General features: G+C 43.9%; 1 protein-coding gene across 3 annotated transcripts in view; it reads left to right on the forward strand.

The window, feature by feature from the left end:
* Positions 1-27,777, forward strand: part of CRAMP1 (cramped chromatin regulator homolog 1) — a 125,160-nt gene that overhangs the window by 4,491 nt on the left and 92,892 nt on the right. For all 3 annotated transcript variants that reach the window (XM_034784554.1, XM_034784552.1, XM_034784553.1), the window contains exons 3-5: positions 14,778-14,971; positions 16,186-16,339; positions 20,388-20,471. In XM_034784554.1, coding sequence (XP_034640445.1) covers positions 14,778-14,971; positions 16,186-16,339; positions 20,388-20,471 — 432 coding nt within the window. The remainder of the gene's footprint in view (positions 1-14,777; positions 14,972-16,185; positions 16,340-20,387; positions 20,472-27,777) is intronic.

Consider the following 27,777-nt stretch of genomic DNA (forward strand, 5'->3'; position numbering starts at 1 on the left):
ACTTAATATTTTAAAGGCTCAGCGAAATCTTCAATGTGGGGTGTCTAGTATTGAGAAGTCTAGATAATTCTCTACCCAATGCACTTAAACAAAATAAACAGAAGAATAGTTGAGATGCAGCTAATTATTTTAAGGATTGTGAGTAGTATTACTGTTATCTCTCTGGGATGTATATATTCCATAATCAGCATGGTAAATGTGTATGTATTTGTGTATATTATATATTAAACGCATACACACATTTTCAAAACCGTGGAATGGCTTGAAATGGCCTTGCTGACACTAAATCAGCAAGCAAGCTCCATTTATTTTAAGATTCATATACTGAAATTAACAAAAGAAAGTTATGCACAGTACAATCTAATGACTAGAATCTTTTCGGTAATTAGAGAAACACATCACTGTACCGGACTATATTTTGTCCATGTTTTGGGGAATTTTATTAAATCATTGAGGATAGTCAATAACACATTTCAAATTGAAAGCAGCTAGAAACTCCACTTGGCTAGTTTTGCTATGAAGGCATTGGAGGTGGTTCCTCTGATATGGCTGTCATTGTATCTGTCAGAATCTTAGAGAATGGAGCTGTGGAGTGTGTGATGCTTCCGAATTTGAATTCTTTATGTCCAAAGTTGTAGGCTCTGACACATTTTACTGGTTCGTCTAAATTCTCTCTGTGATAATGACATGTCTTGTGATCAAAATTTAAAGGTGTTTACATTCCAAGTGAAGTACCACACAATGTGATCTTCCTGCAGGATACAAATTGAAGGAAGGAGGCTTTTAGAGCAGCGATTTTTTTTAAATTCAGTTTTCTTTATCTCCTTTCCCATCCCATACTCAAACCCTTCCTCCCCAGCCCCACAAAAAATTATGTATCTGAGCTGGTTACTGTCATCAGCTTGTGCTTTGCTGCAGTACTCATGTGGGATTCCCCAAACCTTTGGATCTGCTATCAGAGCTCAAGCCTTTCCATTGGCATGTTGCTGCCAGATGACAGCTGCAAGGGCCATGTTAACACTAGCCATTCTGCAGCTACGTTTGGACCATATCAGAAATCCACCTTGTGTTATGATCTTCCAATAATACACTCTAGGGATGTAAATAACATTTAAAAACAGTAACAGATTACAATTCTATCGGTTACGGGGTTAAACATTTACCTGGGGAACTAGGAGTGCGGGGGGTGCTGCAGCACTCCTTCATTTTACGCGGCGCTCCCTGCTGCTGGCACCCTGGCAACCCGGAGGGAATACGGGCGTGCTGGGATGCTGGGTGGCAACAGAGCAGCAGCTGGGAATTCGGGCGTGGGACCAGCAACCGGGATGGACCTCGGGTGCGCCGGGATGCCGCGCAGCAGCAAGGTGGCAGCTGGGACCTTGGGTGCAGGGCCGCCAACCGTGATGGAACCTGGCAGCCCGGAGGGATCCCAGCCACGGGGCCAGCAGCCCAGAGGGACCCCAGGCACGCGGGCAGCAGCTGGGACTCCTGGCGCGTGGCTGCAGGGACCCTGGGTGGAGTTTTAACCATTAACAGGAACCAATAAGCATCAAGCTTATCAGTTAACCGATTAAACTCTTACATCCCTAATACACTCATGATTACCTTTCCAAATATTCTTGAGGGTGTCAGGAGGGAAATTAGCAAAGGCACAGTCATTAAACATGGCATTTAATTTGTTTTAAATAGTAGCTCATCACAGTGCATTGGTTGGGCCTCATTATTTGTCATGATTTACCTGTAACTGATGTGTTTTTTGTTTTTTTTAAACCAATCAGTTTTATTTGTAGTAATTTGTGCTGTTTGGGCATATTATTTTAGTAAACCTATTATATAAATAATAAACTTATATTTAGGATACAATTAAAAGTGATGGGGGGGCGGAAATAGTTTGACTATAGTTTGAAGAGGAATCAGTGGAGTTTAGGGAACTTTTTATCCATCCTCTTTCTCAGATTCTGTTCAGCAGAGGGAAATCTCTTGGGAACTTTGACTTTAAAATAAGTTGGAACGTATTTCCAGTTGGATTCTTGGGTTGCAGCTCTTGCTCCATTAGCACACTGAGTTGTTGCATTTTGCAGTTTAGGGGAAAAGGTGACATAAGCAGCATCTTGAAGTGAAACATCAATGCTGTTTTTCTCCATCCTGCCCACTTTTTCACTTGCTGAGCGATTTATCTAGTGCATTGTGTGTATCAGATAAGCCTAGCTCCATCCTCTTTGGACCCCCACTTCAGGTAGTTGAAGACTCCTATCAAATCCCCCCTCACTCTTTTCTTCTGCAGACTAAATAACCCCAGTTCTCTCAGCCTCTCCTCGTAAGTCATGTGCCCCAGCCCACTAACCATTTTCATTGCCCTCCGCTGGATGCTCTCCAATTTGTCCACATCCCTTCTGTAGTGGGGGGCCCAAAACTGGACACAATACTCCAGGTGTGGCCTCACCAGTGCCGAATAGAAGGGAATAATCACTTCCCTCGATATGTTGGCAATGCTCCTACTAATACAGCCCAATGTGCCGTTGGCCTTCTTGGCAACAAGGGCACACTGCTGACTCATATCCAGCTTCTTGTCCGCTGGTCCTTTTCTGCAGAGCTGCTGCTTAGCCAGTCGGTCCCCAGCCTGTAGCGGTGCATGGGATTCTTCCATCCTAAGTGCAGGACTCTGCACTTGTCCTTGTTGAACCTCCTCAGATTTATTTTGGCCCAATCCTCTAATTTGTCTAGATCACTCTGGACCCTATCCCTACCCTCCAGCATATCTACCTCTCCCCACAGCTTGGTGTCATCTGCGAACTTGCTGAGGGTGCAGTTCATCCCATCATCCAGATCATTAATAAAGATGTTGAACAAAACTGACCCAGGAACAACCCCTGGGGCACTCTGCTTGATACTGGCTGCCAACTAGATATCAAGCCATTGATCACTATCTGTTGAGCCCGACAATCTAGCTAGCTTTCTATTCACCTTATAGTCCATTCATCCAATCCATACTTCTTTAATTTGCTAGCAAGAATAGTGTGGGAGACCATATCAAAAGCTTTGTTAAAGTCAAGATATATCCTGTCCGCTGCTTTCCCCATATCCACAGAGCCATTAATCTCAACATAGAAGGCAATCAAGTTGGTCAGACATTACTTGCCCTTGGTGAATCCATGTTGACTGTTCCTGATCACCTTCCTCTCCTCCAAGTGCTTCAGAATAGATTGATTTTTCCGGAGACTGAAGTGAGGTTGACCAGTCTGTAGTTCCCCAGGTTCTCTTTCTTCCCTTTTTTTAGAGATGGGTAATATTTGCCTTTTTCCAGTTGTCCGGGACCACCTCCGATCACCACAAATTTTCAAAGATAATGGCCAATGTCTCTGCAATCACATCAGCCAACTCCCTCAGCACCCTTGGATGCATTAGATCTGGACCCATGGACTTGTGCATGTCCAGGTTTTCTAAATAGTCCTTAACCTGTTCTTTCACCACTGAGGACTGCTCACCTTCTCCCCATACTGTGCTACCCAGTGCAGCAGTCTGGGAGCTGACCTTGTCTGTGAAGACCGAGGCAAAAAAAGCATTGAGTACTTCAGCTTTGCCCATATCATCTGTCACTAGGTTGCCTGCCCCATTCAGTAAGGGTCCCACACTTTCCCTGACCACCTTCTTGTTGCTAACATACCTGTAGAAACTCTTCTTGTTACCCTTCACATTCCTTGCTAAATATTCTTCTGTAGCTGGCCCTGTAAAATTCACTAGAAAGAGGAACCCCAAATTGATTCTCGGGCCTCCATGTGTTGCGTGTGCTATAGGACATGTATTAGGGCACTGGCTGACTGCAAATTACAGTCATGCAAACAGGAAACCTTTTTGAGATACTTGATTTTTTTTTTTTTTTTTTTTTTTTACCCTTGAGCTTTGAAAATTGGTTTAATCTCTGGAGAATGAATAACTGTTTAAAACCTATCAGCATAGCCTTCCTCTGTCTAATTCAGTCTATCCCTTCATTCTCTCAGTCCATTTCCTTCCTCCCCATTGACTTGCTCCAATTCATTACGTGTTCTGTGTTTATTATTGCACCCTCTCCCTTGTTCTGACTAGGGAACAGGAGAGCTCTGCAGAACCTCTCCCATTATACCCCCAAACAGTAGCACCAAAGTGCAGCTCCCTTGCCTACAAGGTGCTGAGTTGCACTTGGTGCATGCCTGTAAGGGGTGTGGCTACACAGGCATGTGGCTTAGAGGGAACACTGATGGGAACTGTACCTTTCCACTTAAGGATATAACTTTTGTGTGTTAAATACTATAAGGTTCAGATTTTGTCATGGTTATTTTTAGTAAAAGTCACAGACAGGTTGTGGGCAATAAACAAAAATTCATGGGAGTCGTGACCTGTGTATGACTTCTGTTAAGTATAATGGGGAGAAAAAGAGTTGGAAGGAATGAAAGCTGGAACACTGCAGCCTTACGGGGTCGGAGGCACAGCCGTGGCTACAGCCCTGGCCAAAGCCGTGGGATTGGGGAGGGCGCGCAGCCCAGGTCCCAGTGCGGGGGGCCACAGCCCCAGCCAAAGCTGCGGGGGTGGGATTGCACAGCCCCAGCATCTGCCACAGCTGCGAGGGGAATCCATGACTAAATCATATCCTTAATAATAACAAATTTAATAAGGAATGCTGTCTAATGATATTCTTTTAAATAAACTATGCTCCAGGTGGGTTGACACAAAATATGTCCATAAATCCCAACTTTGTGTATGTACAACTTAGCTAAATTTTGTGTTAAATTTTGTCATAAAAAAACCTCTTGCAGGCTGAGCCATCGTACGCTAATTTATTTTTTGTCTGATTGCATTTCCCCCCAGCCATATTATAAAATCCTGTAAGGGGTGTGTGTAAGTGAATGAGATAATAGTTGAGATGACCATGAGATGGTCGAGTTCAGGATCTTGACACAAGGAAGAAAGGAGAGCAGCAGAATACGGACCCTGGACTTCAGAAAAGCAGACTTTGACTCCCTCAGGGAACAGATGGGCAGGATCCCGAGGGAGAATAACATGAAGGGCAAAGGAGTCCAGGAGAGCTGGCTGTATTTTAAAGAATCCTTATTGCGGTTGCAGGAACAAACCATCCCGATGTGTAGAAAGAATAGTAAATATGGCAGGCGACCAGCTTGGCTAAACAGTGAAATCCCAGATTACTGTACTGCCCAGTGCAGCATGGGGAGAAGGTGACCAGCCCTCTGTGGAGAAAGAAGTGGTTTTGGACTATTTAGAAAAACTGGACGTTCACAAGTCCATGGGGCCGGATGCGCTGCATCCGAGGGTGCTAAAGGAGTTAGCGGGTGAGATTGCAGAGCCATTAGCCATTATTTTTGAAAACTCATGGCGATCGGGGGAGGTCCCAGATGACTGGAAAAAGGCTAATGTAGTGCCCATCTTTAAAAAAGGGAAGAAGGAGGATCCGGGGAACTACGGGCCAGTCAGCCTCACCTCAGTCCCTGGAAAAATCATGGAGCAGGTCCTCAAGAAATCAATTGTGAAATATTTAGAGGAGAGGAAAGTGATCAGGAACAGTCAGCATGGATTCACGAAGGGGAAGTCGTGCCTGACTAACGTAATTGCCTTCTATGATGAGATAAGTGGCTCTGTGGATGAGGGGAAAGCAGTGGATGTGTTATTCCTTGACTTTAGCAAAGCTTTTGATTACGGTCTCCCACAGTATTCTTGCCGCCAAGTTAAAGAAGTATGGGCTGGATGAATGGACTGTAAGGTGGATAGAAAGCTGGCTAGATTGTCGGGCTCAACGGGTAGTGATCAATGGCTCCATGTCTAGTTGGCAGCCGGTTTCAAGCGGAGTGCCCCAAGGGTCGGTCCTGGGGCCGGTTTTGTTTAATATCTTTATTAATGAACTGGAGGATGGTGTGGACTGCACTCTCAGCAAGTTTGCAGATGACACTAAACTAGGAGGCGTGGTAGATACATTAGAGGGTAGGGATCGGATACAGAGGGACCTAGACAAATTAGAGGATTGGTCCAAAAAAAACCTGATGAGGTTCAACAAGGACAAGTGCAGAGTCCTGCACTTAGGACGGAAGAATCCCATTCACTGTTAGAGACTAGGGACGGAATGGCTAGGTAGCAGTTCTGCAGAAAAGGACCTAGGGGTCACAGTGGACGAGAAGCTGGATATGAGTCAACAGTGTGCCCTTGTTGCCAAGAAGGTTAACGGCATTTTGGGCTGTATAAGTAGGGGCATTGCCAGCAGATCGAGGAACGTGATCGTTCCCCTTTATTCGACATTGGTGAGGCCTCATCTGGAGTACTGTGTACAGTTTTGGGCCCCACACTACAAGAAGGATGTGGAAATATTGGAAAGAGTCCAACGGAGGGCAACAAAAATGATTAGGGGTCTGGACCACATGACTTATGAGGAGAGGCTGAGGGAACTGGGATTGTTTAGTCTCCAGAAGAGAAGAATGAGGGGGGATTTGATAGCAGTCTTCAACTACCTGAAGGGGGGTTCCAATAAGGATGGAGCTCAGCTGTTCTCAGTGGTGGCAGATGATAGAACAAGGAGCAATGGTCTCAAGTTGCAGTGGGGGAGGTCCAGGTTGGATATTAGGAAACAGTATTTCACTAGGAGGGTGGTGAAGCAATGGAATGTGTTACCTAGGGAGGTGGTGGAGTCTCCTTCCTTGGAGATTTTTAAGGCCCGGCTTGACAAAGCCCTGGCTGGGATGATTTAGATGGGAATTGGTCCTGCTTTGAGCAGGGGGCTGGACTAGATGACCTCTTGAGGTCCCTTCCAACCCTGATATTCTATGATTCTATTTAGTGCTCACATAAACTTAATGGTATCTCTGTCATGTCTTAAACTTGCTAAGTAATTTTACAAGTTGGAAATACAAATGAGCATTCAGTTGTATGCCTAGAGGTGTGCCCATTTTAGACACCAGCACTTCTTAGCCCTTTCTTTTAATGTGAGAGCAAGTGAATACTGATTTACTATGGGTGGGAGCCTCATGCCACGTTTATTTAAAATGGTGTACAATGTATGCAGATATACCATGCCCATACTAGCCATGTATATCTCTGCCCTTGTTAAAGTATGTACTGTGTAGAGCAGTGGTTTTCAAACTTTTTTTTTTCTGGTGACCCATTTGAAGAAAATTGTTGATGTCCGTGACCCAACGGGGCTGGGGATGAGGAGTTTGGGGTGTGGGAGGGGGCTCAGGGCTGGGGTAGGGGATTGGGGCTCGGGGTTACCTCAGGTGGTTCCCGGTCAGCTGTGCAGCGGGGGTGCTAAGGCATGCTTCCTGCCTGTCCTGGCACCGTGGACTGCGTTGCGCCCCGGAAGTGACTGGCAGCTGGTCTGGCTCCTAAGCGGAGGCGCACAAGTGGCTCCACGCGGCTCTCGTCCGCAGGCATTGCCCCCCAGATCCTATTGGCTGGAAACCAGCCAATGGGAGTGCGGATCCGGTGCTCAGGACGGGGGCAGCACGTGGAGCCCTATTGCCCCCCTGCCTAGGAGCTGGACCTGCTGCTGGCCGCATCCAGGCTGCAGCGCAGTATCAGAACAGGTAGGGACTAACCTGCTTCAGCCGGGCAGCACCGCTGACGGGATTTTTAACAGCCTGGTCGCAGGTGCTGACCAGAGCTGCTGCAACCCAGTACTGGGTTGCGACCCACAGTTTGAAAACCACTGGTGAAGAGAATGCTTCTAAAGATGTTTTTTGGGTATAGGTCCCTGACAGCAGTTAGAATGAAACAAGTTTAGCTACACTTCAGCTGTCTGATTTGTGCATGTAGTGTAGGGGAGATGGAAGAAGCCTGCTATTAGGCTTCATCTTTATTGGCCATTTAACTGCCTTGTTTGAAGCATCAGGTATCAGTAGTAAAACAGCCTGTGAACATATCCAGGGGCTAATGCTGTCCTAGACTTATACTTGTGAGAGGCCCATGCCCTTTGCTGTAAAAGGCAAACAGGCTATGAACTAGTTTTCCCATTACAGGGAAATACTCAAACGGAAGCATCAGCCATGCTTGCTTTTTATCCTATTCCTAGCTGGAGCTGCTTTTCCCTCTCTGGGCAGAAAGCAAATCAGATCCAGGCTTCAGCTTTGGAGGGTTGACCCACAGGTCAAGATGCTTTACTGAATTCCTGAAGTACATGCTTTTTGTGGGGTTGACAGATTAATTTTTCCACTGCAGTGTGTTGTGTTGTATCTGGCCAATGAAAGGATGTTGACTGCGGTTTAACAATGGGACTTATTTGTTTGGAGAGCAGTGAGGAAAAGGTTTCAACACGTGTCTTGTATTTGGTTGCTTTTTCAACAAGAAAGATATTGCTATGCACATAGGGTGTTTTTGTAACCTTTCTGAAACCTAATCAGTTACACCTTACACAAGTGCACCTGGGCCATAGGGATAAGTATTTTGCTATGTAACTGTGCTGGACTGTTAAAAACTAATTCAAAGGCTCACATAAAATCCTAGAGCCAAGAAGGAATATTCTACCATAGTCTTTCTAATGCAATCCTTCAGCTAAGAAGTACTTCTGAAGAAGTTGTATGCAGTCCTAGTGTTACTGATTGCTATAATGAAAGGCCAAAAGATCTAAAAAGATTGTTCAAAAAGAATCTTTCCACATACCTTAAAAGGTGGTATTCAATAGATATGCTTTAGGAAATGGAGACAAAAGCATATTTAACTCTTAATTTTGCCCTTGTTCTATGCAAATAACTGTAAAAGCCACATTCTTTTCCAACAGATATACCTGGTAGATGTTTAGCAGGCAGCTGACAAGTGACCCTTGAAAATGACATTTTGGATACTGTACTCATTTTAATATTGGCCTATAGAATGTGGATAAGGGGAGCCTAATCTAATGTATGTTCAGTTAGGCTGGTACAGGGGAGATTAACTCTCTATTGGAGAGTGACCCTTTGTATGCTAGACCCATCAGGTAAAGCTGTGAATTTTCTGACTTCTAAAAGGGGTGTGGGAGACCAAACATTAAGCTCTACCTGGACCCTGGATGGAAGAACTCCTCGTGACTAGCCTTTATGAGACACCAATGTTGTCTCTGACTCATCTACTGTATCTGATGTATGCGGTATTCCATTGTTTCTAATGTGCATGTTAGGTTTTTGCATTTCAATCCTTATATTTTTTTCGTGCAGTTTTTTAGCAAATTTCCTGTCTTCACGCTTCTAAGTAGAACATCTGGGTTCTCACAGTCAGAACATGATGATCATGAAGATAAAACTCAAGCCACTCAAGAAGGAAACTAGCTCAGTTTTCTGAAGGCCAGATGGAATACTAAAAATTGAGTCCTGTCCAGCCTAATGTGATTTCTGACCTCTTCATTTATGTGTACTTGTTTACCAGGCTAAGTACTAGGTTTTACCAACAGTCCAGAATTTATAGAGGTTTAAATTTGCACAGTTTGTTGAGAGGCAGGCCCAGAGACCCAGCACAGAGGGACATGGTGAAGCTAGGCAGTGGGACCCAAAATACCAGTCACAGAAGTCTGATGTACCAGTACTACCAGGCGTATAAATGTGTAGGGACCACTGTACTAACAAAATGAGTAAACGGAGCCAAAACACCAGTGTTGTAGGGTTCATACGTGTAGTTATGTTTGGACTTGTACCTTACAGGTCATTGCAAATATCAACATGTGTAGAAACTTCTGCCTTTACAATTAATAGCACAAGAACCAAATGCTAAGAACTCTTGCTTCCAAACTCAGTGCTTTCTACCTACTGTGCAAGAGTTCTTCCTCCCATGTGTAGGGTAGTGGAAGGAATTGTCAGAGGTATGATCCTGTGGGATGACCTGTCTTGGGACTCCTGTAACTTGATGTCAATAGACAGATCAAGAAAAGCCTCTGTATCTCATCTGCAACAAGGGCCTTTTATAAATGTTTTTTTAGAATAGACACCTAACTGAGATTCTTGAAATAATCCTCTTTCAGTATCCAACAACTTTGTAACAGATGGCGAGCTTCAATGGAGCTTTTTGATTTAATGCTTTGTTTGAGTTTCAAATTATTCATTAGCGACAACATGTGTGCACATAAAATATATACATAGTATAGCGAGAAATTAAATCCTGGATTTCCGAAGGCAAAAGATGATGATGATGATGATGCATGAATACCTTCATTTTCTTCAGTCCCTTCCATCCAAAATACTTACAAAGTTATGTGATAGGGATAATCCACACTGCCCCACTGAAATGCAGCCACACTAGGGTAGATCATGGCAACCAGCTGGTGAACAGCATTGTGCACAATAATGAGGGAGGAGGAATTTGCAAAAGACTCTGTTGCAAACTTCTGTTCCTAGGAAGAGTTAAAAGGGTTCTAATGCCTTTGCAGAGTTGATAGAACATTGGGTTTTAAGGTCTTACCCAAAAGAATCATGCATGATATACTGCATGAAATTTAATGTATCTACTTTAAGAAGATAAAGGGCTGAGTTGACCTTTCTAGGACTGGAACCTGTAGTTTCAGAGAGCCTAGTTGTTCCAAACATGAGATGAGAAAGGAAGGGTGAAGCATCTTTGAACTAAATAGCATAATATTTAGAAGCTAAATTAATGAAGTTTCTAAAACCCGCATGGGGAAGAAAAGCTCAATAGAATCCCCACTTGCATGAAACAAATCATGAAAGTGATAAGTATTTTTAAAAAAAAAAACTGATTTAATTTCTGAAAAATAGTTTTAATTTTTATTGGAATTTTTAGATGCTTAGACGTCATTAAATTTGCTTTTCATGTTTTAGGATGAAAGTTTTAGATACCAAACATACTGTACGGCCTGTAGAAAAACCTTGATTAAATCTGTGCCTGGCCATTGACTTTTGGGCTGTGGAGATTAATCGAGTATAGATGGACACCTAAAAACCATTCGTTCAGAAAGTAAAAAGAGGACTGCATTCAAAAGAACACTTTCCTGGTTTGAGTCTCACCTCCTCTTTGCTCTAATGGAAGAGTTCACTCTGACAGCCATTAGCAGGAGAGACTGTATCCAAAAAGAGGATAGATTTGAATTCCCCTTGTTGGCTAGAGGTTTGAAGACTAGGATCTTGATTCCCAGGGATAGATTGTCTACAGGATCTCCCCCTAAGTTTAGAGCCCTGTGCGGCTACAAAATTTGTATCCACATCCAGTCCACAAACATGGTCCACGGATATCTGTGGATATAAAGCGGATAGCTCAGATTTGCAGGGCCCTACCTATGTCTGAGAGAAATCTTTATAGTAATGATAGATTGAAATGTCATTTTCAAATAACATATTAGAAAAAACATTTCAGATCTGTCTCTTGATAAGCAATTCTTGGTTTTAAACCAGTTTTTTTTCTTCTCAGCAACCTATTAGCAGTGCAGAATGGTTTAAAAAGCTATCGCGTCTTAATGTCAAAATACTAGCCTTTTGGGGATTTTATTTATTTCACAGTTTCTGTATCTTTCAAACTTTTTCTATAAATGTGTGAGAGTAGGGTCAGGGGATAGAGAAGTTGTTTATTTGCAAAGTATTTTAAAAATTAAATTGATTTTTCTCTACTTCTGGTAAACTGAACCTCCTTTTGGTTCACACACCTCCCCAAGGTAGTAGTAATTTTCTGCTGAAAGATCAAGTCTAAACTAGGAGACCGTAAGAAGCAGTCTTAAAATTGTTGCTGTTAACTATGCACTTCATATGAAATATTGTATAGTTACACTCAAAAGAAAAATATGTAATTGCAAGTTTTCTTACAAAATATTTTTAAACAATTTAGTTGGGAATATTGTGTGTTGCATTTGATTCAAATGTATCTTATTTTAAAATATAAAGCAAAACTATTTTTAGCATCCCAGATTAGTAACCATTAGTCTTTTGAAACAAAAGTAGTCACACTTTCCTCTAAGTTTTGCTTTCAGGTTTCTCTTTCCCTTGCACAACGTAATAAACGTAGAACAGTTCAATTCCCTGCACTCTGTTGCAATGCTATTGGGGTCCGATGTCCCCAACTCTTATATGGGGAACACAGAATCTTGAACTCCAGAGTTAGTAGGTAAATTAAAAAACTGCTTTCAAATATTTAATTTCAAACGTTATTTTTAAACCTAAGCATATATATAATAGAACCTTGCTTATTCACACAAAGAGCTTGGAAATTTTACTGTAGATTGCTTACTCATCAGTTCACAAAATTTCACAAACAATAATAATAAAAACAAATTGAGGCAACATATTCTCCTTAAAATAACAGGAAAGCAGGGTATACAAAATGACACAAAAGTAAATACTATGTGTGAGGACAGTATGAGTATCCAACATTTCAACCAAATGTGATAGCTAGCTAGAGTGATGGTAATAAGTGTAATGTTTTATGATATATTAAACTCAGGTTTGATATTAAAATAGAGGCTGTTGTGTGACAAAATGTATCTCTATTTAGACAGTGGTAGTCTAATTTTAAAATGTTAGTGCTTCATAGCATGTTATTGAAGATGGTGTGTTTTTTTTAAATGTAATGTAGTAAGTAAATATTCTAAAATCTTTATAGAGAAGTGGGGTGGGGCAATGTTTTTTTGTGAGAACTGTCAGATTTGTAAGTTAGTATTATGCTGTATTCTATCACTGATTGACAATCTAGGGTTTTTCTAGCTAAAGGACTGTGTTAAGGTGAATAGAGAAGAGCTCCAATTCTCTTCAATGACATCTGAATTGTGGGGGATTAATACACTTAAGATTCTTGAAAGAGGAGAGAATTTTTTTCTACTTTGGCACTAGTTGGGAAGCCACTAGGATTCTAGAGCTCATGAGAACCCAAAGCAATCATACCAGAACAGTGCAGAAGCTAAAAGGCTTTTGTTATTGTGAAATAATGGTAATATGGAACCTTATTGCACTGTGACTTAGGCTGTGTCTACACTGCCACTTTCAGTGCTAAAATTTTAGTTTTTCAGGGGTATGAAAAACCACCCCCTTGAGTGACAAAAGTTTTAGTGCTGAAAAGCTCCAGTATAGACCGCGCTTTATCTCTGGGAACCGCGCTTTACCCTTCATTTGGGGTGGGTTTTTTTTATTGCTGGGAGAGCTCTCCCCCAGTGATAAAGCGTGTCTGCACTGCCCACGTCACAGTGCTGCCGCAGCACTTACTATAGCTCTTTGCATCTTCCCTATCATTTCCTTTTTATTTTTCTTTAAGCAACCTTGTCATAACTATAAAGGGAAGGGTAAAAACCCTCCTGTATACAATACTATAAAATCCCTCCTGGCCAGAGGCACCAAAATCCTTTTACCTGTAAAGGGTTAAGAAGCTCAGGTAACCTGGCTGACACCTGACCCAAAGGACCAATAAGGGGACAAGATATTTTCAGATCTTTGGGGTTAGGGGGCAAGGCTTTTGTTTGTGCTCTTTGTTTTGGTGGCGTTTCGCTCTTGGGACTAAGAGGGACCAGACATCAAACCATGTTCTCCAAATGTTTCTGAACAAGTCTCTCATATTTCAAACTTGTAAGTAACAGCCAGGCAAGGCGTATTAGTTTATCTTTGTTTTCTCAACTTGTGAATGTTCCCTTTGCTAGAGGGAGGTTTATCCCTGTTTTTGTTGTAACTTTGAAACTAAGGCTAGAGAGGGTTCCTCTGGCTCTTTGAATCTGATTACTCAGTAAAGTTATTTTCCATCCTGATTTTACAGAGATGATTTTTACCTTTTTAATAAAATCCTGCTTTTAAAAACCTGACTGACTTTTCCATTGTCCAAAGACCCAGGGGTCTGTGTCTTTGATCACTTTGTAATCAATCGGTTAGGATATTATTCTCAAGCCTCCCCAGGAAAGAGGGTGTAAGGGCTTGGGGGGATATTTTGGGGGAAGAGGAACTCCATGTGGTCCTTTCCCTGTTTCTTGTTAAATCACTTGGTGGTGGCAGCGTACTAGGTTTTAACCTAAGCTGGTAGAAATAAGCTTAGGGGGCTTTCATGCGGGTCCCCACATCTGTACCCTAGAGTTCAGAGTGGGGAAAGAACCCTGACACATCTCTTTTTCCAACCAGCTTTATCATCCTATTTTCACTGTTCCTATGATGCTACTCTCTGAATCTTGCCTTTTGGAGTGTTGACAAATTGACAAGGGTGCTGCTTCCAGACAGGCAGTTGTGTTTATGGAGAGCAGTCAGACCAACATGGGACTGGGTGTTGACGATGGGCCTTGTTCATCTTTGAGATACAGCTCACAACTTCAGAGTTGTCACACTCCAAAGATGCTGCTTTATGTACAGAAGATGGGATTACTCAGAACACTTCTCCACTGAATGATGTGATCATTTATTAGTGTTTCTTTTTTTAATCAATTGAGATATTGCAGTTTGAGTTTTAAAGCCAGATCTTGCAGCCCTCAGTTCAGTGGATTACTCATGTGCACATCAGTATTCAACATTGTATTTAGGTTCTTTTCAGCTGTGCCAGGGCATATGTACTTCTATTATATGCCAGTATAGGGACTACAGCTTGCATTATCCTTCTGGCACCTCTGAAGAGATACTTTCACCTATCTTCCATATCTCTGGAGATGTATAATTGACCCACTGCAACCTTCCTTGTGTTTGCCTGCTAACCCTCCCACTGAGGCATACTGCTGCTTTTCATAGCTTTCAACAACTCATCATCTGCCTAATGTTTCAAGTGAAAACCTTGGAAAAAATGGTACAGTCAAGAAATCAGACATTTTTCTTTTAATTCTCTAGGATTTTTCCCCTTTATACGTGACCTCTCTCAATGCTTCTAAATTCACTTGTCTAAAGGGACAGATAATGGAGGGACCTCATCTGGTAGCACATCAGGAATTCCTCCCAGCGCTCCTGCTGGGAGTTCTAAGACTGCCGCAAGGAACCTGGGGACCTCGGGTGGAGAGAAGGAGGAAGGAAAGAAAGTCAGACGTCAGTGGGAATCATGGAGCACAGAGGATAAGAATACCTTCTTCGAGGGACTTTATGAGGTGTGTATATGGAGGAAGAAGAAAGGCAGGCAGCTGGCCTGGTGCTTCTTATGGATCCCGTGCTTGGCTGGCTTGGTTTTATGTTTAAATGAAAACTTGATTTGGGAGTTTGTAGAGGATGACATTTCAAATTAGTTTAAGTGCACATATTCTGTATACGAGTGAGCACAACTGGCTGCACAATGCATGTGAACCATAGAATCATAAGAAAGTAGGGCTGGGACCTTGAGAAGTCAAGTCCATCTTCTTGCACTGAGGCAGAACCAAAGCTATCTGCTTAAAAATATCAGGCACTGTAAAGCTAGAAGAAGAAATCAGTTTATTATATGCATGCAATCCCCAAACTTCATATTTTCTTACCTTGTCCATAGAATTTGTACATGTTTTGAACTTGTCTATTAAAATAAAGTTCCTGTCTCCAGATGTAATGGACAAGGTTGCATCATTCCTGTGCAATGCTAAGGCCATTTCTCTATTTTATTCCATCTGCCTGAAAAAGCAAAAGGTTAAATCCTTAGCAGGAACTTCTTAATAGATGTGGAGAGGCCTGTGGCACCTTTAAGACTAACAGATGTATTGGAGCATAAGCGTCAGGCGTCTGATGAAGTGGGTATTCACCCACGAAAGCTTATGCTCCAATACATCTGTTAGCCTTAAAGGTGCCACAGGAGTCTGTTGCTTTTTACAGATCCAGACTAACACGGCTACCCCTCTGATACTTAATAGATGTGAGCATTCCATAATGAACACAGAAGCCCCGACAATGAAATCATGTGATGATTAGTATTTTATTTTTCATTTACAAAATGTCTGTAATGAAAGCACAATTTAAAAGTAGTGTAAATTGTTTCCAATGGGGAAAAATACATATGGTGCCCTCATCCCAACCTTCAGAAATAAAATGTATACAATTGTGCTGCATTATTTTTTTACATGGCAGCATAACCTCAGCTCTTTATTATAGCGTTTTATAGAAGTTAGAAATGGATAACAACTTTGACAGCGAACAACCCTCACACACCAGCTGTCACACAGTCTTAAATTCCTAAACAGGATCTGGCCAGGTCTATAACTGGATAGGAGAAATGGAAAAGCCCTAGCTACTTCATAAAGTCCAGAAGATGATAGTCTGTGTCATTAGATGGGATTCCTCATCCTTTTTATCCTCTGCATTTTTTGTTCCTCAATTGGTTTTGAATCTTGTACTTTTTCAGCATGGGAAGGACTTTGAAGCTATTCAGAACAACATTGCTCTGAAGTACAAGAAGAAAGGCAAACCGGCAAGCATGGTGAAGAACAAAGAGCAGGTCCGGCACTTCTACTACCGCACCTGGCACAAGATCTCTAAATATATTGATTTTGATAATGGTGAGTATGCAGTGGGAGTGGATTCCATGACCAGCTCAGAGTCTGGGATAAGTATTCGTTCTGGTGGGAGTACGAGCCCTGTCTTTTAATATCGTCTCAGAGCACAGGAATGGTGAAGATAAGAAAAATAAATATCTGATACTATTAAGATATCGCTGAATACCTTGTACTGTACTTGTCATGGCCACAACTTTTACAAATTTAAAACAAAATATTTTCCAACAGCCGGTTACAAAACAAGACCATTCCTGTTACTAACTCCATGCACCTATAATAAATATTCATATAATAATAAATAGACATCTCTTTAATCAGCAAAAAACCAGATTAAAAAGATGTCTCTTCCAACATATCCTGGATGTCACTGCTCCAAGGGTTTCGACTTCATTGATAGACAGCCAGAGTATTGTAGCTAATCATGACTTCAGTGATCCCAACTTCTTGGGTCAAGCAAAATCCAGTAAAAAAGCAAAGTGTCTCCATGCTAACATATGGCTGAAATGTTGAACTTTTCTTGCACTTGTCCATTCAATAAACATCTAAGTTACTTTATTTCACTGAATGGACAATCCAAGAATCCTAAGCAATGTATGCTTTTTCCCCTTGTTGGACAGCGGTGGGGAAACCAGATAGCCAAATAACTGGCAATAGTGATTTATACCTGGAACAGTAATTAGTGCGAACTGAGTTCTGAATTCACTTGACTTGTATGTACAGTAACTCCTCACTTAACATTGTAGTTATGTTCCTGAAAAATGTGACTTTAAGCGAATCCAATTTCTCCATAAGAATTAGTGTAAACGGGGGTGGGTGTTAGGTTTCAGGGAAACTTTTTTTGCCAGACAAAAGGCATTACATACATTTTAAACAATTTTAAACAAGCAATTTAATACAGGTATTAAACAGGCTGGCAGCCCCCCTATCAGCTCCCCTATGCCCACTTTCCCCCCAGCGCCTCCTGCCCACCGGTGGACCCCTCAGATCAGCGCCTGCTCCTCCTGCCTGCGGCAATCAGCTGATTTGCGGCATTCAGGAGGCTGGGGGGAGGAGCGAGGATGCGGTGTGTAGCTTCCTCCTCCCTCCCCTGCCTCCTGAATGTCACAAACCAGCTGATTGCCACGGGCAGGAGGCGGGGGAAAGGCGCTGATGCGCGGGCTCTGCTGGTGGGCAGGACGTGCTGGAAGGGGGGGTGTAGAGGAACTGATAGGGGGCTGCCAGCCATGGACAAAGCAGGCGGCCAAACGACGTTATAGCTGAGCATTGCACAAGTTTAAACGAGTATGTTCTGTAATGAAGCAGGGATGTAATATCGAAACTACATTAAGCGAGAGGACGTTAAGTGGGAAGTTACTGTACTTAGTAAAGGTGAAACTAGGGTCCAGGACTGTTTGCTGGTAACCTTGTTTAGATGATGGACTTAAAAAAATGTATCTAGCAAAGTGTGTGAATTCCTAACATTTAATGTCTTTTAACATTCAAAAGAACTAATCAAGAGTGCTTTTTATGTTGAGCAGCAAATACAGGTCCCCTTAGTTTTCATATTCTACTGATCCTGTATTCTAGTTGTACATTGTATTCCTGGGGGAATTCTGCGCCAAAAACAAAAAAAATTCTGCCCACAATATTTTAAAATTCAGCATATTTTATTTGTCAAAATAACACAGTATAATCACACCAGTTTTAATTATTTTTGGTCATTTATTTCAAAATACCTGTCAGCCAGTATGTTTAACAATACAGACAACAAAAAAGATTCAGGAAATATTTTTTGACATAGATTCTTTACTAGGCATATTAATACAGAACTCCGAGTAATAATTCATTTAAACTACAATATAGAACCTTATTTCCCACACCCCTCAGAAGCAGTGCAAAGGCTTGTGGGAGTCAGGGGTAACAGAGGAGCTGAGAGAGTGGGAAGTAAATTGCTGGGAAAGAGCCCAGGTGTGAACTTGGCGGGGAGGGGAGGGTGTTTAGGTACAAGTGGGAAAAGTATGGAACAGGTGGTGGTGGTGGTGGTGGTGGTGTTTTTTGTTTTTTGTTTTTTTTGTTTGTTTTTGTTTTGGGGGGAGGTGGGGGCGGTTAGGGAACTTCCCCCATGCAGACCCTGGCTGACCCTTAGTCTCTCCCATTCAGTCAGGCACATCTGCTCCTGTCCCCAGGTGTTCCTGCACCCACATGTGTCCTTGAACCCCCCTGTCCACATGTCCCTCCACTCCCACTCTCACCCCCTCCCTCTGTCCCCATGTGTCCCTGTACCCCCACCTAGCCACTTCCCTCCCCACTGTGGTCCTGTGCCTCCACTCCTATTCAGCCCCTGCCCCAGTCTGTCCTCCCCCACTAGCCCTTATGAGCCCCTGTCTGACTACCCAGCACCCCACGCTGTCTGTCTCCCCATTGCCCTGGTCTCCTGATCTGGCCTGACAGGTGCTGCAAAGAAGGCCGGCTCTTTCTTTTCCCTCGCTGGCTGGGAGTGGCTGCTGTTCTATTGCCACTGCACCCTCTGGTGGGCAAAAGGCAGAACTGCAGCAACATTTCAACAGAAGCTTTTTTTTTTCTGCGCAAAAAAATAAAAATATGCTAGGCTCATTAATTATGCACGTGCAGTAGCGCAGAATTCCCTCAGGAGTATATATTGTTACATTTAGAAGGTGGTTAAGTACATTTGCCCTTAAACAGTCTTTTAACTTTTGCCATAATCCCCACAATCAGTTCATCCCATTAATTTTTACAGGTACAACCCACTTTTGTTAAAGAAATGTGCTTGTCTGAGAGAAACAGATAAGATTTTCAGTGCTGATGACCAGTTGCAAATGAAAGTCATTCTGTAGCATGTGTTACAACCTGCTTCTAGGAAAAGCAGAAGAAGCATGTAAAGGCTCTACAGTAAAATCTCTTTAAAAATTGATTGGTCTTGTCCCTAGATTAGGATGTTTAAGAAGATTTCCATTTGTAAAGTACAGTTAGCATAGGTATTCTTCGAGTGTTCTCTCTATACTCAGAAGATGGTCACAGTTTGTGAGATCAAAGAAGTCTTAGTTTTTAATTTTAAAAATAAATGACCCTGCAAATCCAGCATTGGAAGAAACCTATCTGCATATAAGTTCAGAAGTCCTTCCAAAGTAGATCGTCAGTTGTGGTCTGGATAAGCAGAAATGAATAAATGAAGGTAAAATACCTAAATCTGCAAGGTATGAAAGCTTCTTAGCTGCTAGTGTAGAGGTTTAAGAATCTGAGGCGCATGTGGCTAAACTTGAGTACTGGTGAAAATGCATATGGTTGAATTTTGGATTTATTGGTAGCCTGCAAATCAAAGAGAATTGCGATTGTCACCGCAGCATCAGGTATAAGTATTTCTTGGTCTGATTTGTATGCCAAAGGATTTTTTTTTTTTTTTTTACCACTAGCCATGGATATAAGCTGGAACATGCTACCACAATACAAATAAAATGCCCACACCAATGTATTCTGTTGTTGGAAGAAAAAATTACAGAAATTGACCCAAGAATTAGAAAAAAATACTTACATAAAATTTCAAAACGTACTGATATCTTCTAGAAAACTCAAGTGTGTGTATGTCACTCAACACATAGATGTATGTATGTTGAGTTTTCCAGAAGGCATCAATGTGTCTTGAAACTTAATTTGATTATAGTTCTAGACAGCTAACTTAAGTGATGATGGAGTTGTGGGGTAATAGCAAATTGTCACTGCTAATTTGAGTTCATTTTGCTGAAACGTTGTTTGTTGAATTCTGTGAAATCTCTTCTTGGTTTTTGATCCTATATAAAATTGTTGCATTTCACAGATATAAAATCATAGCTCCGAAATACATGCACTTCTCTTATTTACTGTGAAATAGGACTTAGGCCTGTCTGCAGTGAGATCTTTGTGTATTGATTAAATATGTGGATTTTTGTCCCTTTCACTGAGGGTGTTTTTGTTGGAAAGTTACTTGATCTGTCACGGCTCGTGGCATATCTGCAATGAAGGTTCTCTCTCTCTCCCTCTGTCTCATATCTCACCTGATACCTATTTTGTTTTGCAGTGTTTTCTCAAGGGCTGAAAAAATCCTCCCTGGAACTTTATGGCTTAGTCTGTTATGGGGAACTAAGGAAGAAGATTGGGGGCTGTGAGTATGAATTTCCTCAAGTGGTCGAAATTTGGTTTTTGTACTGTAGAATCATGGAGTTCTACCTTGAGGGCTGGGCTTGCCTTGTACTGTTGTGCTTTGGTGGCTTTCAAAATGTCTCCCCATTGTATTCTGGTACAGTTCTGTGTTGTGTAGCTTTCTTAAGGGATTTTTTATTTTTTATTTTTTTTTCTATAAGAATTTTTTTTTGGCCCGTCACATGAAATTCCCATTTTTCTTTTAACATAATATTTATTTAGCTTTCTTTATGCAGATAATACAGAAAACACAGGCCTGATTTTATTTTATTCTTCTTCGAGTGCTTGTTCACGTCGATTCCAATCAGGTGTGTGCACACCGCGTGTGTGGTCATTGGAAACTTCTTCCCTCAGCAGCTCCCATCGGGTCGGTTAGGGAGCCCCCTGGAGTGGCGCCCTCATGGCGCTAAATATATGACCCTGCCAAGCCGACCCCCCTTCAGTTCCTTCTTAGGGTATGTCTACACTACGAGAGTAGTTCGATTTCACTTAAATCGAATATGTGGAATCGATATTACAAAGTCGAACGTGTGTATCCACACTAAGGACAGTAATTCGACTGTGTGAGCCCACACTAACGGGGCAAGCGTCGACATTGGAAGCGGTGCACTGTGGGCAGCTATCCCACAGTTCCCGCAGTCCCCGCTGCCCATTGGAATTCTGGGTCGAGCCCCCAATGCCTGCTGGGGAAAAACATGTGTCGAGGGTGGTTTTGAGTAACTGTCGTCATCCAACCGTCACTCCCGCCCTCCCTCCCTGAAAGCGCCGGCGGGCAATCAGTTCGCGCACTTTTCTGCTGAGTGACAGTGCGGACGCCACAGCACTGCGAGCATGGAGCCCGCTGCGACCATCGCTGCAGTTATGGCCGTTGTCAACACCTGACACCTTATCAGCCACATTTTCCAGAGGCAGATGCTGAGAAATTGGGCGAGGAGGCTACGGCAGCGCGATGAGGACATGAAGTCTGAGAGTGGCACAGACCTGTCACAAAGCACGGGACCCCGCGCCGTGGATATCATGGTGGCACCGGGTCATGTTGATGCTGTGGAACGGCGATTCTGGGCACGTGAAACAAGCACGGACTGGTGGGACCGCATAGTGCTGCAGGTCTGGGATGAATCCCAGTGGCTGAGAAACTTTCGCATGCGGAAGGGAACTTTCTTCGAACTTTGTGAGTTGTTGTCCCCTGCCCTGAAGCGCAAGGACACCCGGATGCGAGCATCCCTGACTGTCCAGAAGCGAGTGGCCATAGCCCTCTGGAAGCTTGCAACGCCAGACAGCTACCGGTCAGTTGCGAACCACTTTGGCGTGGGCAAATGTACCATGGGGGTTGTTGTGATGCAAGTAGCCAACGCAATCGTTGATGTACTGCTGTCAAAGGTAGTGACCCTGGGAAACGTGGAGGTCATCATAGATGGCTTCGCCGCGATGGGATTCCCAAACTGCAGTGGGGCTATAGCTGGAACTCGCATCCCTATCCTGGGACTGGACCACCAGGCCAGCCAGTACATTAACCGAAAGGGCTACTTTTCAATGGTGCTGCAAGCACTGGTGGACCATAGGGGACGTTTTACCAAGATCAACGTCGGATGGCCGGACAAGGTTCATGACACTCATGTTTTCAGGAACTCTGGTCTGTTTAGACGGCTGCCCGGACCACAAAATAACTGTTGGGGATGTGGAGATGCCTATAGTGATCCTCGGGGACCCAGCCTATCTGCTAATGCCCTGGCTCATGAAGCCCTATACGGGCGCCCTGGACAGTGAAAAGGAACTCTTCAACTACCGTCTGAGCAAGTGCAGAATGGTGGTGGCGTGTGCTTTTGGACGTCTCAAGGGGAGATGGAGAAGCTTACTGATTCGCTCTGATCTCAGCGAAACCAATATCCCCATTGTTATTGCAGCTTGCTGTGTGCTCCACAAGCTCTGTGAGAGCAAGGGGGAGACCTTTATGGCGGGGTGGGAGGTTGAGGCAAGTCGCCTGGCTGCTGATTACGCCCAGCCAGACAGCCGTGCGATTAGAAGAGCCCAGCGGGACGTGCTGTGCATCCGGGAGGCTTTGAAAGCTAGGTTCCTGAGTGAGCAGGGTAACCTGTGACTATTTAGTTTGTTTACAGAGAAGCTGAACCTGCCCCCGTTTCTTTACCCAGTGAATGTTCACTATCCTCTCCAGTTTCATACCCCGTTCACCCCCTTCCAACCCACGTTTAAAAATAAAATCACTGAAAATTTGTTAATGAACGTTTTCTTTATTACTGTTTTCGTGGTAAAGTGTTGAAACTGGGACGCAGACTGTGGTGGGGAGCGGGTGTAGTGTAGTGATGCAAAGGACGCTTCTAAACTCGAGGAATGACAGGCTCCTGCTTCTACAGTGGTCCGCACTGGTGGACTGATTGTTTCAACAGAGCCTGCCACCCCTCCTGTTCGGGACTCTGTGTGTGTGGGGGGGGCGATGTAACTTTGTGGCAGGGGGAGGACGGTTACAGATCCGCTGCTGCGTGGCTCTGTGATCCAGGATAAGGACCGCTGCATAAGATCTCTAACCGCACTCATAGATTCATAGATTATAGGACTGGAAGGGACCTCGAGAGGTCATCGAGTCCAGTCCCCTGCCCGCAAGGCAGGACCAAGTACTGTCTAGACCATCCCTGATAGACATTTATCTAACCTACTCTTAAATATCTCCAGAGACGGAGATTCCACAACCTCCCTAGGCAATTTGTTCCAGTGTTTAACCACCCTGACAGTTAGGAACTTTTTCCTAATGTCCAACCTAGACCTCCCTTGCTGCAGTTTAAACCCATTGTTTCTGGTTCTATCCTTAGAGGCTAAGGTGAACAAGTTCTCTCCCTCCTCCTTATGACACCCTTTTAGATACCTTTAAACTGCTATCATGTCCCCTCTCAGTCTTCTCTTTTCCAAACTAAACAAACCCAATTCTTTCAGCCTTCCTTCATAGGTCATGTTCTCAAGACCTTTAATCATTCTTGTTGCTCTTCTTTGGACCCTTTCCAATTTCTCCACATCTTTTTTAAAATGCGGTGCCCAGAACTGGACACAATACTCCAGCTGAGGCCTAACCAGAGCAGAGTAGAGCGAAAGAATGACTTCGCGTGTCTTGCTCACAACACACCTGTTAATACATCCCAGAATCATGTTTGCTTTTTTTGCAACAGCATCACACTGTTGACTCATATTTAGCTTGTGGTCCACTATAACCCCTAGATCCCTTTCTGCCGTACTCCTACCTAGACAGTCTTTTCCCATTCTGTATGTGTGAAATTGATTTTTTCTTCCTAAGTGGAGCACTTTGCATTTGTCTTTGTTAAACTTCATCCTGTTTAACTCAGACCATTTCTCCAATTTGTCCAGATCATTTTGAATTATGACCCTGTCCTCCAAAGTAGTTGCAATCCCTCCCAGTTTGGTATCATCTGCAAACTTAATAAGCGTACTTTCTATGCCAATATCTAAGTCGTTGATGAAGATATTGAACAGAGCCGGTCCCAAAACAGACCCCTGCGGTACCCCACTCGTTACGCCTTTCCAGCAGGATTGGGAACCATTAATAACAACTCTCTGAGTACGGTTATCCAGCCAGTTATGCACCCACCTTATAGTAGCCCCATCTAAATTGTATTTGCCTAGTTTATCGATAAGAATATCATGCGAGACCGTATCAAATGCCTTACTAAAGTCTAGGTATACCACATCCACCGCTTCACCCTTATCCACAAGGCTCGTTATCCTATCAAAGAAAGCTATCAGATTGGTTTGACACTATTTGTTCTTCACAAATCCATGCTGGCTGTTCCCTATCACCTTACCACCTTCCAAGTGTTTGCAGATGATTTCCTTAATTACTTGCTCCATTATCTTCCCTGGCACAGAAGTTAAACTAACTGGTCTGTAGTTTCCTGGGTTGTTTTTATTTCCCTTTTTATAGATGGGCACTATATTTGCCCTTTTCCAGTCTTCTGGAATCTCTCCCGTCTCCCATGACTTTCCAAAGATAATAGCTAGAGGCTCAGATACCTCCTCTATTAGCTCCTTGAGTATTCTAGGATGCATTTCATCAGGCCCGGGTGACTTGCAGGCATCTAACTTTTCTAAGTGATTTTTAACTTGTTCTTTTTTTATTTTATCCGCTAAACCTACCCCCTTCCCATTAGTATTCACTATGTTAGGCATTCCTTCAGACTTCTCGGTGAAGACCGAAACAAAGAAGTCATTAAGCATCTCTGCCATTTCCAAGTTTCCTGTTACTGTTTCTCCCTCTTCACTAAGCAGTGGGCCTACCCTGTCTTTGGTCTTCCTCTTGCTTCTAATGTATTGATAAAAATTCTTCTTGTTTCCTTTTATTCCAGTAGCTAGTTTGAGCTCATTTTGTGCCTTTGCCTTTCTAATCTTGCCCCTGCATTCCTGTGTTGTTTGCCTATATTCATCCTTTGTAATCTGTCCTAGTTTCCATTTTTTATATGACTCCTTTTTATTTTTTAGATCGTGCAAGATCTCGTGGTTAAGCCAAGGTGGTCTTTTGCCACATTTTCTATCTTTCCTAACCAGCGGAATAGCTTGCTTTTGGGCCCTTAATAGTGTCCCTTTGAAAAACTGCCAACTCTCCTCAGTTGTTTTTCCCCTCAGTCTTGATTCCCATGGGACCTTACCTATCAGCTCTCGGAGCTTCCCAAAATCTGCCTTCCTGAAATCCATTGTCTCTATTTTGCTGTTCTCCCTTCTACCCTTCCTCAGAATTGCAAACTCTATGATTTCATGATCACTTTCACCCAGGCTGCCTTCTACTTTCACATTCTCAACGAGTTCCTCCCTATTTGTTAAAATCAAGTCTAGAACAGCTTCCCCCCAGTAGCTTTTTCAACCTTCTGAAATAAAAAGTTGTCTCCAATGCAGTCCAACAATTTGTTGGATAGTCTGTGCCCCGCTGTGTTATTTTCCCAACATATATCCGGATAGTTGAAGTCCCCCATCACCACCAAATCTTGGGCTTTGGATGATTTTGTTAGTTGCTTGAAAAAAGCCTCATCCACCTCTTCCACCTGGTTAGGTGGCCTGTAGTAGACTCCTAGCATGACATCTCCCTTGTTATTTGCCCCTTTTAGCCTAACCCAGAGACTCTCAACACTTCCGTCTCCTATGTCCATCCCTACCTCAGTCCAAGTGTGTACATTTTTAATATATAAGGCAACACCTCCTCCCTTTTTCCCCTGTCTATCCTTCCTGAGCAAGCTGTACCCATCCACACCAACATTCCAATCGTGTATTATCCCACCAAGTTTCAGTGATGCCAACAATGTCATAGTTGTGTTTATTTATTAGCACTTCCAGTTCTTCCTGCTTATTCCCCATACTTCTCGCATTTGTATATAGGCATCTAAGATACTGGTTTGATCTTTCCTCCCAGTTTTGTCCTGACTCTCCTTTCTCTCTGCCAATATAGCCCACACTCCCTCTCGTTTCCGACCCATCTCCCCGGTCTCCATGTTCCCCACTTACCTGTGGGCTTTGCTCACCTGTCCCCGTCGAACCTAGTTTAAAGCCCTCCTCACTAGGTTAGCCAGTCTGTGTCCGAATAGGGTCTTTCCTCTCCTCGAAAGGTGAACGCCATCTCTGCCTAGCAGTCCTTCCTCGAATAGCATCCCGTGGTCTAAGAAGCCAAAGCCCTCCTGGCGACACCATCTTCGCAGCCAGGCATTCACCTCCATGATGCATCTGTCTCTGCCCGGGCCCCTACCTTTGACTGGAAGAATCGAAGAGAATACCACCTGCGCTCCAAACTCCTTCACCCGTACTCCCAGAGCCCTGTAGTCACTCTTGATCCGCTCAGTGTCACACCGCGCAGTATCGTTTGTGCCCACATGGATGAGTAGCATGGGGTAGTAGTCAGAGGGCTGGATAATCCTTGACAATGCCTCCGTAACGTCTCGGATACGGGCCCCCGGCAGGCAGCATACCTCCCGAGATGAAATGTCAGGGCGACAGATGGGCGCCTCCGTCCCCCTCAGCAGAGAGTCTCCGACCACCACTACCCTACGTTTCCTATTCGCAGTGGTGGCAGCAGACTTTCCAGCCTTACGGGTACGAGGCTTCTCCTCCTTTACTGTAGGGAGTGATTCCTTCTTTCCTGTATCAAGGAGAGCATAATGGTTACCTATAACCACGGCAGGAGGGTTCGGAGCAAGGGTGGAGCACTGCCTGCTGCCAGAAGTAACCAGCTGCCAGTGTCCACCCTGAGCCATCTCCTCCTCCACCAGTGGTGTATCAGCAGTCCTGTGTACTGGGACAGCTACCTCAGCTGTCTCCACATGGACACTGTCGAGGAATTGCTCGTGGATTCGGATGCTCCTCAACCTAGCCACCTCCTCCTGTAGCTCTCCCACCTGCTGCCTGAGAGATTCCACCAGCAGGCACCTCTCACATTGGATGGTCCCCGCAGCCTGGATATCAGTAAGTGGAAATTGCAAGTTACAGTCTTTGTAAAACCACACCAGGATCTGGGTAGAGGCATCCATGCTCAGGCGCTCTGTCTGGCTACAGGCACAGGTGGAGGAGACAGTAGCAGTGCTGGCACAGGTGTTGCGGGTCTTCCTAACCATCGTAAGCCTCCCTCTGTCAAACTCCCGTCTGCAGCCCCCTGTCAGCTGAAAGGGTTGTTTAAGCAAAAAGTTATGAATGTAGTTGCTTTATAGGTATTAAGGGGAATCAAGAGAAATACAGATGGAACTGGCAAGCGACCCTCGCCCCCTTCCTGCTCCCCTTCCAAACTCCCTTGCGAAACTCCCTGTTAGTAGCCCCTGGTCGCTTGTGCGCTGCTTTATAAAGTCCTGGCCTGTATGAATGCCCCGCTCACTGATGAAGGCTCAGCCACTTACCAGAGGCTTCTAGCTTTCAAACCTTCCTTTGAAGCTCACAGCTTCCAACTGCCAGCCACAGCACACAGTCCTTCAAACAACCAAAACAAACAGACTGACAAACACAAGCTCAGCACACAGCAAGTAACCCTCAAACACAAACTACAGACAGTCACTTACCCCAAAAGGGTGCTGTATTTCTCCTCCTTCACCTGGAGAACTCCCTTGCGAAACTCCCTGTTAGCAGCCCCTGTTCGCAAAGCTCCCTGGTCGCTTGTGCGCTGCTTTATAAAGCCCCCGCCACAAAGTCACATAGCCCCCCCCCCCCCCCCCCCCCCCCCCCCCCCCCCCCCCCCCCCCCCCCCCCCCCCCCCCCCCCCCACACCCCCCCCCCTACCC

Source organism: Trachemys scripta, chromosome 10 (assembly GCF_013100865.1).
Source record: "Trachemys scripta elegans isolate TJP31775 chromosome 10, CAS_Tse_1.0, whole genome shotgun sequence".
NCBI lineage: Eukaryota > Metazoa > Chordata > Testudines > Emydidae > Trachemys > Trachemys scripta.